The sequence below is a fragment of the Abramis brama genome, assembly GCF_963993115.1.
Source record: "Abramis brama genome assembly, chromosome: 5".
NCBI classification, from domain to species: Eukaryota; Metazoa; Chordata; class Actinopteri; order Cypriniformes; family Leuciscidae; genus Abramis; species Abramis brama.
This window is the reverse complement of record NC_139967.1, coordinates 28,870,540-28,884,109: the sequence shown is the minus strand read 5'-3', so window position 1 is coordinate 28,884,109 and position 13,570 is coordinate 28,870,540. Positions and strand designations below refer to the sequence as shown.

The following is a 13,570-nucleotide window of genomic DNA, read 5'->3' as shown; positions in this document are numbered from 1 at the left end:
CAGGATAATTAATTCAAATTAGTGTTAGATTAGTCGACTAATCGATAAAAATAATCGCCCGACTAATCGTTTAATTAATAATCGTTTACCCCAGCCCTAGATTTAACACAAGGATCCTTGTTTACTCACATTTGAAAACACCCGCGTCGCTGATCTCCGCGATGTTCGATTATGATGTATCTTCTCCTGTGGTGGCCTCCTCAGATAGAAAACTCTTCAGAATCTGGGCAGAAGCAGTAAGCCTATCCGGGAACTTCTCACCTACTCTTTTATGAGTAGGCTACTGAGGTTTCGGACATAGCTTACGGTTTTCTCCTACTGTAGGAAAGTAGGAATATTCGAACGCACTATTAATATACGCACGTCCGAATCTCGTGATTATACGTCACCCAGATAATTCTCGCCTACTCTTTTATGGATACTTAGGATTCGGACATAGCCTACTATGACACATTGAAATATTTATGAAATAAATATCCGCCTTCTGCTTTTTCACTACTATATACTATAAGTAGGCACGCTTTTGGCGTGTTTAATGTTTCTTATAGGCAACAGTAAAAGCAGCGTTTATTAGTTATCAAATTTTGTTTCACTCACTTGTTGTGACACTGTGAATTTAACTGTATGATTTGTAAATGGTGCATGGCGGGCCACATGTAATGTATTGTGTAGCTTATTTTTAACGAGCTGTTTAAAATGAATCCCCGGGCTGTAGCTATATTGGCCCTGCAGGACAGACTTCGGTGTCCGAGAGTGTCCAAGTCCTGCGGAAATGGCCTTTATAACATTTTAAAATATAATAAGTCAATTAATCTATTTTGTCTCACAGGGTTGATCATAATGAGATTTCCAGTAATTCGACTGTATGCCAAAATCATGTTGAGTCAAGTAAATAAAGTTTGATTGTATTCTTATGTTTCAAATTATTATGTATAGAAGGTATAATAAGTGCAGGATGAATCTGAGGTAGTATCAGCTATCAGAAGGACATTATCCATGTAGCCTTACTAGCCTACACAATAATTACATGTAAAACTGATCTTCACCACCCTAGTTTTTTTGGCAGGCAGAATGATTTTCTAATTTCATGCAACTGTTACTAGGGCTGTAGTTAAGACCACCTTTGTCGAGTCCAAGACAAGTCAAAGACCAGGACTAGTTGAGTCCAAGTCAAGACCAAGTCCAAAGAGTTTCGAGTCCAAGACAAGACCGAGTCCAAAAAGGTTTGAGTCCGAGTCAAGCCCGAGTCCAGGACAGGAAAAAAAAGTCTTATGCATGACATTACCAAGACAATCATTTTGGGTTATTATTTGTTGATCTAAAAGCAACACCCAGGATTTTTAAGTATAGACATTCCCCTTGATATCATATAATCTTCTAATCTAAAGAAAACAGAATGATGACATATGGTGATACCTCATAATAGCAGTGTTAGAACTGATATACAAACACCAACCCACTACTATTACCACTGCTAGGTACTACTGAGCTACTAAACTGTGCTTTTAATTCAGCTTATACCACCTGACTGAAAGGGGCTTCCAAGCTCTTAAAATTCCAATTTAATCCCTGTCTGTCTTCTCACAAGGAACTAGAAAATGAATAATTTATGATAGGCTACACACAATTGTTCAATGTACAGTGTGTTTTCTATATAAAGAACATAAATGCACAGCTTATAATGTAAATATAAAACATCAATGGACATATGCCTTATACTGACATGAGCAGAATTCAAAGGACTGCTGGGGAAACTAACAAAGCAGTTGTGAGTCATGTTGATTTCTTATTGAACATAGCGAAAAGCTTTTACAAAAAAAGAGAAGAGAAGAAAAACCATTCCACTCATTGCCTGCACACCGCTCTCCAAAGCATCTGTTCATATCAGTTACCTGCATTCTGTCTCTGCTCATTGTTGTCAATGTCAATAACTTAACTTGTTACAACCTACATGTAATTTTGCCAAAGAAGACATTTTTACTTTAAATAGCTAAATGTTAATTTAAAAACAGCCTAGTTCAGTGTATTATGATATCATCAGGCTTAACAATTTGAATTTGAATAATTAAAATGTGAAGATCGGGTGCGGATATCTAAATCAGAGAAAATCATAGGTGCAGGTGGCGGGCGGATGACTGATTTTTTAAGCGGATTCAGGTGATGTTTCAGTTGATCCGCGTATCTCTAGTTGGGACGCAGATGTACATTTATTTTGATCAACAAAAACTAAAAATATTAACCACCACATTTTTAAAGGGTATAATTTTAATATTTAATTTAATTATACTAATATTTAAATGTAATATAACATTTCAATCGTATTAAGGTTATTTGTTACTCCTTTAATATTTAATAGGCTAATACTGTCACGATCACCAGCTGGAGTGCCCTTGAGAGCCACCAGGGGGCACTCCATCTCGGACTATTGTTCATTGCCATTCCATCCCCCATAATCCGCTGTAGTTTCATCATCACTGATTGTCTACAACTGTTACTCATTAGCTCTGTCTCACAAAGACCTAGAAAATGAATAATTTATGATACACACAATTGTTCAATGCACAGTGTGTTTTCTATATTGAACATCTTGAATGGACAGCTTATAATGTAAATATAAAACATCAATGGATATATGTCTTATTACAAAATACTGGCACAAGCTGACTTCAAAGGACTGCTGGGGAAACTAACAAATCAGTTGTGAGTCATGTTGATGCATTTCTTATTGAACATAGCGAAAGGCTTTTACAAAAAAAGAGAAGATACATTCACTTTCTCATTGTGTATAGAATCCCCAAGAGAGTCATCCTTTGAAGGTAGTTCAGTTATCCTACAGTGCACTCAAAGAACTTCAGTATGTATTTGTGACTCAAACCTTTGCCTAAGAACCCCAGTGGTCCCCAAGTATCTTTCCATGTCTACATTGTACATTTTTTTTGCATAATTTTGTAACACTGTGACAAACTGTCAAACAATCAGCAGCCTCGAACGGAGCAACACACACATTTATAATTTATTAGAGAAAACAATGAACATGCTTGCAATTTTGTATTTGTAAAGTTCAACTTTTCACAAAACATGAAGTCTATCACAGTTACATGAAGGCTTTTAAATCTCTATTCGTGGCTTCATTTCACACTCTGTTAAATTGTGTTATTCTAACCTCTTTTGAGATGCATGACCATACACAGCACTGCATCAGAAAAGATTAGCTGACTCTTTGCAGAACCTAAACTATGCTTATCGCTCCTATTTCAAAACAAAATGGTCCAGTTTTTTATGGCATGTAGATTTACTACAGCACACCTGCCTGTTATATAAGCCTTCATTATTAGGCCACAGAAGAAAATGGCAATAAAAATGTGCCCCTTCGCCCCTAATGTAGGTGCTACTGCACATGCCTTTAAATGATTCACCATCCTACTGACACTGTCCCATTGGTACAGAGCACATACAATCAAACAGAATCTTCATTAAACAATATACCCGAAGCCCTGAATAAAACGCTGATTTTTATCACATTATCATATTAGTGCAGTGAGGCAAACATTGGTATATCCATTGGGATTGACTTTGAATATGCACCTCCTGAACTTTCATTTGCAACCAGATAAATCTTAGAAATCATAAATCTTAGAAACATTATAGAGAATGAGATTTATGCTGTATACAGTATATACTCACACACTTGCTCATTTTTAGATTATTTGGAATGAATCAACATTGTTGCAAAAATACCATAGTTACGTGGACATGGTAACATAGCTAAACCATTTATTTATTTGTATAGACAAATTAACAAATAAATTCTATGACACATTAGGCTAAAATGAGAATAAGAGTTAATACCAGTTTTCTCGTCTTATAAAAATGTGTGCATAAATCTTGCGTCATTTCTATTACTGTACCATACTTTGAATTTAAATTGGTATCTCCCACAACTAAGATACAGGAAATTATGTCATTACCTCACTGATAAGATCTGAAGCACTCAAAGGTATGTGTGCTCTCTCTGAGAAAATATTTTAATCTTAAAAGTTCTTGCATCAAGAGTTAAAACGTCAAAACTGTTACCACAATATCAAAAGGAAAACAGAATGATCAAAACATGGGTTGTTTAAAAGTCTTTTAATCATGATTTCATTAGTGCTACACTGCCATGTGCTCTTAGCATGTATGCTAGCAAGTGGAGTTTTGGGCTAAAAGTTTAACATTGTCAATTCTGTTACCTTGTTTACTCTGTTGCCATTGCTTAATTTGTTTGTAACAGAGTTGACAAACAATACTAGAAAGAAATCTGTTTTTTTTGTTAAAAGTGAAAAAAGAAATAACGTTTTTGGCAAGCAATGAATAATTAAAATTGAATATGTTTTCAATAAGATACTGGAAAGAATTTCTGATAGTGAACAGTTTTTTTCTTAACTTAATCTTATAGAATCACTCACGTGTTTTTCAGTGTGAGGGAGGGACAACCTGTCACTTGTCACATGAGATCACAGCAAAGCAAACCACAATGGTCCAACGATCCAGTTAAACAAATAATAATATCCTTTTCTCTTGGATATATAGTGAAGAAAAGACCATCGCAACTTCTTTCATGCAGACTTACAATTAGTTCACCCCAAAAGTGAAAACTCACCTCACCTAAAACACAAAATCAGATGTTAGACAGAAAGACAGTTACCATTCACTTTCATTATCTGGAAACAGATCCAGTGAAAGTGAATGGAGACTGAATCTGTCTGTCCCCAACTTATACTAAGCATCTTATTTTGTGACCCACGGAAAAAAGAAATTCATGCAGGTTTGGGACAACATAAGGGTGAGTAAATAATAACAGAATTTAGATGTTTGGGGAATTATACCTTTATGTAGGAAGGAACCAGTGGGAATTGGTGCCCTGTTCACAAACACTAGTGAATGGTGCCCCCTATTGCTGATACACATTGCTATGTCAATATAAATACGATCCCAGTACGGTGATAACATGATTATATAGAACCTTAAAAAGCACTAATACATTTGAAAATTAAATTGAAATCAATTGCGCCAAATACCGCGGCTTGATTAAATAAAGCAAGAATCTCAGCTTCAATGCAAAAAGTCACAGTGCAAAATAAATAATAAAAACACTTTGTGCTTAACTGTTTACCTTTTTGATGTTTTGTGTGTCCTGTAGTCCGAAGCTGAAACTATCACACTGGACGCAAGTAGAGCCCAGAGCACAATTCAATACTGTGTCCATCAACATGCGCGCTGTGACGCTTAAAAGCGCATCATCACTCCGCCAGTCTCTCTCTCCCCTTCTCCATCGTGCTCGCGCATTGTTCACTGACAGTCCGCTGAAGATTGTGGAACTGACACCGGCAGCTTTGCTTCGCTTGGAAAACTTGCTGAAACTACGAATTATGGCACGCAATCGGAGTTCTCTTTAAGAGGAAATGAAATTCATTCGTAAACAATAATTCAGGTGTTACTCGTTATAAAAATCTTTCAAAAGACTCCTATGTCTCTCCTTGGAGGACCAGGCGAACGAGGTGTTCGTTTTTACCTGGAAACAGGTAGTACTTTGGGGAAACTGGGTATATAAAAAGGTAAGAAAGACTGATATTGCCTGCCTGGCTACAAGAAGCACTCTGTTATGTTTTTATTATTATTTGTTAATATATTTAAAAGTGTTAATGACACAATGTGTAATGTTGTTGTGGTAAAAATGAGATAATATCAGTAGGGATATGCATATAATTAATAGACTAGCTCTAGTTGCTACTCTGCATTTTAGTATTTACAAGTAGCTGAAGCCCATACTGTGTAAGTACTCTCATTGTAATTTTCTGGTAGATAAAACGGCCTATTATTAGCACTTTAAAGGTATGTTTATCTGTATTCTGTTCGATTTAATTTATCCTCTGTGAGATGTATGATGATGATTTAATTGAGAAAATAAAATAAATAGAAACTTTACTTCAGTTGCATGCCATATGAAAACAATGTGAGTGTCAGGCAGAATTGACCCATGATTATTTGATCCAGACTGTATTTCACAACTAGATGATCTCTGACTCTGTTAATTGTGTGCTTCACAAATGAACTCCCGATACAAATTAAGTAGCCAATAAAATATTTCAGATTACATATAACCAGGCTCAAAGTCATTTGAAGTGTTGATGTGTCTACATTCTTGTCATTTTTGAGTGATTACAGAGGCAAATGTGATTGCAGAGTGTAGATAACTGCAAGCCACTTTATGAAAAGTAGGTTAATGGTAGGGTGTTATTTGTCAATAATCAATAGCTTACAGTATGCATAATTAATTATACAACTGGAGGTCGGAGAGATAAATAGATAAACAGATTTGTTCAGTAGCAACTGCATGCGAGAGAGGTTGAAAGCAAAAAAAGGGAGACAATACCAGAAAGACAAAGGCTTGATATTGTTTGAGGAGAACTGTGGGAATAAAGCCCATCTCTCAACTCTATTCTATTATCCTCAGATCTAAAATGAATGAAACACAGGACCTGAACTTTACCCTTGTGGATGATGGTAACTGGACTTTTCTCAATGGCTCTGGTGAATTCTTCTTACCTCAGAACAACATTACATATGTTGGATATTACCTGCATCAGCCATCAGTAGCAGCAGTCTTTATAGTGTCCTACCTTCTCATTTTCCTGGTCTGTATGGTCGGAAATGGAGTGGTGTGCTTCATTGTGTTGCGGAGCAAAAACATGCGCACTGTCACCAACCTTTTCATCCTCAACCTCGCCATCAGTGACCTTCTTGTTGGGATTTTCTGCATGCCCACTACTCTTCTTGACAACATTATTACAGGTCAGTGCAATGCCAGGAACCATATATGTAATTATTTGCATCTTCATTAAAGTCCCTTGTTCTAGCTAAGGTTATACATGCTTGAATATTCAACTGACATTTATGAATCTCCCTAGGGATGTCGTGACCAGAAAAGTGACCATCTATTCTAGTAGTATTCTAGGCTTCAGTTAACACTGAGTTCATGTTGTGTGTGGCAGTAGAGGATGCTGTTCACCATTAGAATAACAGATTTAAGATAGGACCATGAAATGGCAATTCATGACACTTCATGACAAGCCGGACCACAATTTTCATAAAAATGTACATTTAGAAGTGCTGCTAGACTATAAAAAAGGTTTTTGGTGCCACCCATTAGTGATAGGGAGTCACCATCAGTTTCTGAAATATAGTCATATGTTCTTGCATTTGTATCACATAACCATAGCCACAAGACAAAACTGCTACAAATTATGCATGCTGAGATAAACAAGAGACATACAGATAAAGTTGGTTCTTTACATAGTCTGTTTATTTCAAACAGACTGTGCCATTGATTGAACTGCACTGACATGTCTTACAGATGTGTTTATGAGCTATTCTGAAACCGCTTAAAAAAAGATCCAGCTCTGAATCTAAAATAAAATGCCATTGCATCTTGATTATGAGATTGTTGCTAGTTATGCAATATTTTTTTGTTGTTCTGGCAAATTGCTAATTTCTCTGGTGTGTATGAAGTAACCATAACAAGTTAGTTAATTAGAAGCGAATGGATTATACCAAATCGTAACTGATAAACTATACTTCTGTCATCTACTGCCACTATATTTATGTGAACATTACTTTTATGTAAAGAAATTTGAGTGTATATAAATTAAGTTGAGGTGGCAATTTACCTCCAGCACAAAATGAAAGGACGCCAAGTGTCATTGTGTACATGTGTAACAACACAGCTGCTACTGTATATTCACTCACTGTCAATAATGTTGCCTACAAGAACTATCACACATTTTTATTTAATATGCAAGACTATTTTTTTAAAACTGCAAGACCATTGCCATATTAATAACTGATATACTCATGGCAATTTAGAACTATGTTACGTTTGGGTGAATTGGTGGCAAATTGTATGAAATACTTTCTCTCTCGTATGTGTTAATACAATCTGCTGACGGCCCACCGACGGTTAGTTTTAGGGGAGGGGTTAGGAGTGGACCTACTAATCAAATCCCATAATACAAATTTGCTACCAATTTGCCAAAATGTAAAATAGTTTAAAAAATAATCATGACAAGGCTGACAAATTCATGAAAACACTTTTAGTACTATTTTAATGCTGTAGGTAGAACCAGACATTGAAAGAGAAACAAATTGGATTCTAAGAAAGCACAGTCTTCCTACAGAGTAGTAGGAATTGTGTGTTTCCATAGAGACAAAGTCATTGGCAAGTTGGGAGTAGTGTACATTGGTGAAGTAACAAATTACAAATACAGAAATTGAAATTGTACTTCAAGTATAGTTTAAAAATGGTGTACTTTTACTTGAGTACATTTTAAGTGATGTGACTGTACATTTACTCTGATATTTTCGCTCCGTTTGTGGTTGTTACATGCTTGTTTTAATTTTATTTTATGCATCTGGGGAAGCATTTGTATCATGCAATGCCTAAATCAAAAATGTTCATTAACTGGAACATTGAGGTTGCATTTAACTCCACTTTTAGACATACTCACAAACTTCACCACGGGGGAATTGCCACCGCCATTTTGAAGTGTGTTCACTTTCGTGAAGTGGACGATGGAAGTTTATTTGGACACACCCTCGACCCCTTGATTTTGACAGAGGGAGCGAGTCTACTCAACATGTAGACTTCAGGCAGATCCTTAGACCACGATGCAACATGATTGTGATGTCACAGCAGATCACGCTTAATTTACTTCCACCCCACACAATTAGTGTATGATATTGCACATTCAACGCTTTCTGCCAGAAGTGGGCGCTCATGCAACAGAAGCAATGGCATACATCCGAGTAAGATGGAGGGAAGTTAGTGAGGGAAGGGCATAAAAAAATTGGACTTAAACACAGCCTGAGTGTTATTATTTCAAAGTGATTTCCGTCATTCTGACAGACAATACATAGTGTAGCCTATTTACCAACGGTGGCCGAGAGCTCAATGCGCTGCAAATGAAGAAAACGCATGCACATAGACATAGATTAAACATAGATAAACATTCTTGTTATACCGTCACATTAAAAATACCAAGCGTAATGTTCCCATGATGGCAGAAAATAGAGCATGAAGAAAACTGCACAGCTCATCCAGTCAAACTAATGGATAAGGATTATTTGTAGTGCAACCTTATTTTGAAATGATTTGTTTCAGTCTTTTTGAGTGGAACCTCCCCAAACTGAAAGTGCTTCCCATAATCTTTAACTCTGTAGGCTCGGTAGGGAAAATGTGGAGAGAAGCGCAATCTGCCACGTCTCTCACTCACACACGTCCTGCAGCAGTCTTGCCTGTTTACTCTTGATGAGGTTATTATGAATGTGAAATGCGTTCTTTGAAAAAGTGTGTTGGGGACATTCTAAAATGCTTAATGGGGGAAAAAAAACTTACCATCATTCAATGTACTGAAATTGGCGGACCAGATTCAGTATGCACCTTATTGGTGACCCATGTCATTATGTGCATCTCTGTCAGTGAATGATGTAGATGTGATAAAACTACAGCTTGTTAATAATCAACATTTTTTGTGTGATCCATTTCATACAGTCCATCTTCATTTAGTGAGTGCACTTGCACTAGGGCTGCACGATTTGGGTAAAATGCCATATTGCGATTATCAGTGTTGTGCAAGTTATTTCCAAACTGTAATATATTATACATTACATTACTTGGTGAATTACTTGTTACTGTTATTTAAAAGTAGTTCCCTTTCGAGAGGTCTCTCCTATTGCGTAAGTAGCTTACGCTATGGGAAAACTCCTTTTCTCGAGAATATTGAAGCCATTTTTTTTAAAACGCAGTGTAGCTGCACAGCACACACAGATGAGCGGCGAGCACGGTCATTGGTCAGAGTCTTTAGATTAAAATCTCCTTCAGCGAACCACCACTTCGCTGAAACTCCAGATTATTAAGCCTTCACCGCCGTTGACGAGCATCCAGCGGAACCAGCCCCTGCTTCGCAGGTCTGAGGACGCCGGCTTCCTTCGCCGCCTTCACCCTCTGTTCTGCTGAGCCAATACGGCACGCCGTATCCTTACTAAAGCTTTGTGTTCGCCGTCGCGACACATTCTAAAAGAGAAATTTCCAGCGAGGCGTTGTTTCAAATGCCTCGCACCAACTGCGCCTCGTGCAGAGGCCCTCTCGTCGGTGGAGACCGTCATATCCTCTGCGCTTCCTGTCTGGGCCATTACTACGCGGAAGCTGCACTCGCTAAGGGCGGCTGCCCTGAGTGTGACGAGATGGATCTCCCCTCCCTGCGGGCTCGACTGGCTGATTTCGCCTATGACGACCCCGCTTCCCGCTCTCTCTCCCTTTGCTTGAGCCGCACAAACTGCGCCGCGCACAAAGGATGTCAAAGCGGATGGTCACGAGCAATGTTCAGCGCCCGTGGCTAGCTTTCTTTACGTTCAGGAAAGCTACCCCGCCCTCGCGCCCCGTTTGCGTGCGTCACTCACCGGTTAAAGGAGGAAAGAGTGTTTTAGTCCCGCCGAGGCCGGACCAACCTCCATTTCTCACACATTTCTCAGTCTTCTGTTTGCCAGAGACCCGTGTTCGAATCCCGGCTCTGGCGGCAGATATAAATTATGCTGTTCTCTTCTCTCTTTGGCAGCGTCCGAAGACGGGGTTGGTCAGGCTCAACTTTGACCCCGCCTCCCATGTAATCCCAGCAATATATGCTCCCCTGCAAATATAAGCTGTTCCACATTCCCCAGTACTCTTCTACAGGTGGCTGGAAATGTAGATGTTGCAGTCAATGGGCCTGTTACAAAACACGCTTACCTGCAAACAGACGCCGGTTTTACGGTGACGCAAATAAAGCACAAAAAGAGCTCTTTTCTGTGTCATATATAGGTTACGTGCCCACTACAAAGTACGCACCCCTACACACAAGCACTGTTCCCACAGTTTCAAACATTTCCCCAGCTCACGCTGGAAGTTTAATAAAAGTAGCGAGCGTGCCTACTGTGATGTATGCACCCCTACACACAAGCACTGTTTCCACAGTCTCAAACTTTCCTTCAGCTCATGCTGGATGTTTCATAAATGTAGCGTGCGTGCCTACTGTCATGTACGCACCCCTGCACACAAGCACTGTTCCCACAGCCACAAATATTTCCCCGGCTCACGCGGGAAGTTTAATAAAAGTAGCGAGCGTGCCTGCCTTACAACATGTACCCCTACACACAAATACTGTCAACTCGACGCACACAGTCCCCCCAATTAGCGCGGGAGAGACAATAAAGATAGATTGTGTGCCCACTCTTCAGCGCGCACATCTACACATAAAAACTGTTCCTGCACTTTTCAGTTTTCCCTCTAACCCATGCTGGATATGTGACTATGGGTACGCCCGCTGTGCAGCGCACGCCCCCGCTTATGAGCGCTGTACACACGGCATCAATGGCTCAAAACAGCCTGATGGCCGGGTCCCTATCTCACAGCGGCCCGTCCCCAGCCTTTATTCAACCCCTAGCGGTATGGGCCAGAGCCTGGGAAGCTATCCCCAACATATCAAAATGGGTGTTGAACATAATAAAACACAGCTACTCGCTACAGTTTGCTCGCAGACCGCCGCGCTTTTCAGCCGTGGTCGAGACGAGAGTGAGAGAAGATGTTTCACACGTTCTCCGCACGGAGGTGCTCAAACTACTGGAGAAGGGTGCTATCGAAACAGTTCCCCCCTCACGAAGCGAGTCGGGTTTATACAGCCACTATTTCCTCGTCCCAAAAAAGGATGGCGGTCTCCGACCCATCCTATACCTCAGACACTTGAACAAAGCGCTGGCGAAGCGCCCGTTCAGAATGCTGACGACCAAACATATCCTCGCGCAAATTCGCCCGGGAGAACTTGATCTGAAAGATCCAAATATCGCCTCATCACAGGCAATTTCTGAGATTCGCTTTCGAGGGACAGGCCTACCAGTACACGGTTCTACCGTTCGGCCTATCGTTGGCTCCCCGTACATTCACAAAGTGTATGGATGCAGCACTTTCCCCCTGGGACAGCGGGGAGTGCGAATACTGAACTACCTCGACGATTGGCTCGTTATAGCACAATCAGAGGCACAGTTAATAATGCACAGATCTTGGATCATCAGCCATCTAGAATGCCTTGGTCTAAAGATCAACTTTTCCAAGAGCACAGTATCTCCCAGCCAGAATATCTCCTTTCTGGGTATAGTAATAGACTCTATGCATATGAAAGCGCGCGCTCTCTATTCGGCGCCTAGCGGCAACTTTCAGAGCGCGCGCCCGCGTCCCCCTCCAACGCTGGCTAAACAGCCGTGTCCCAGCTCACGCATGGTGCTCCACCCACTTACTGATCAGGGCGAATCGCGGCTGCATCAAAGCCCTGACTCCCTGGAAAGCTATCAACTGGTACCAGTCTGGCGTGAGTTTAGGTGTGATTTCGAGGAGAAAGGTTATCATGACAAACGCCTCCAACCTAGGTTGGGGAGCCCTCTACGAGGGCAGGCCCGTCTCTGGCCTTTGGTCAAGCCCAGAGAAGCGCCTACACATAAACTGTCTGGAGATGAGAGCGGTTGCTTTAGCGCTCAGAGCCCTGCTCCCATATCTAAAATACGAACACGTCCTGGTCCGAACGGACAACATGGCGGTGGTGTTTTACATAAATCGCCAGGCGACCTCAGGTCGAACACCTTGCACGCCATGGCCAGGAGTCTCATTCTATGGGCTCAGCACAATCTGTGCTCGCTGAGGGCAGCGCACAGCGCATGTTCCCCCAGGGGAATGGTCTCTCCACCCTCTGACGGTTCAACTAATATGGAGCATCTTCGGCGAGGCAGAGGTCGACCTCTTCGCCTCCGAAGACAACACTCATTGGCGATTATTTTTCTCAAAGAAAGACGCACTCGCCCACGAATGGCCAAATCGTCCGCTGTATGCTTTTCCCCCGGTCACGAAGCTACCTCAGGTCATCAAATGGATCAGTGAGAGAAAATGTGCAGTGCTTCTTATAGCCCCTCTCTGGAGGACCCAGCTCTGGTTCTCTGAGTTGACACAAATGCTGAAATCAGCCCCATGGCCGATTCCGCTTAGGAGAGATCTCCTCAGGCAGGCGAACTGGAGGATCTGGCATCCCCGTCCCGACTTATGGGCCCTTCACGTATGGCCCCTCAACAGGTACCCGGGTGCCTCCCGGATAGGGTGCTGAAAACCATCACTGAAGCAAGAGCGCCCTCAACCAGGCGCCTCTACGCTCAGAAATGGAGAGTGTTCTCTGGCTGGTGTGCTACTAAGAGCCTGATCCCCCACTCTTGCATGATACCGAGTGTACTCGCCTTTTTACAAGAGCTTTTGGATGAGGGTCGCACCCCCTCCACGCTCAAAGTATATGTAACGGCTATAACAGCATCGCACGCTCCTGTGGCTGGACAATCATAAGGAAGGAACGACCTCATTGTCCGCTTCCTTAAAGGGGCAAGGAGGCTAAACCCTCCGCGACACCCCTCTGTGCCTATCTGGGACCTCTCCACGGTCCTGTAAGCACTAAAGGGCGCCCCGTTTGAA

The 13,570-nt window shown here is 41.1% G+C and overlaps 1 protein-coding gene across 1 annotated transcript in view; it reads left to right on the top strand.

The window, feature by feature from the left end:
* Nucleotides 1-5,299: 5,299 nt before the first annotated feature.
* The window catches only part of npffr2a (neuropeptide FF receptor 2a), a 46,169-nt gene continuing 37,898 nt past the window's right edge, over nt 5,300-13,570 (top strand). The window contains exons 1-2 of the mRNA XM_084114141.1: nt 5,300-5,594; nt 6,494-6,831. Coding sequence (XP_083970267.1) covers nt 6,501-6,831 — 331 coding nt within the window. The 5' untranslated portion in view covers nt 5,300-5,594; nt 6,494-6,500. The remainder of the gene's footprint in view (nt 5,595-6,493; nt 6,832-13,570) is intronic.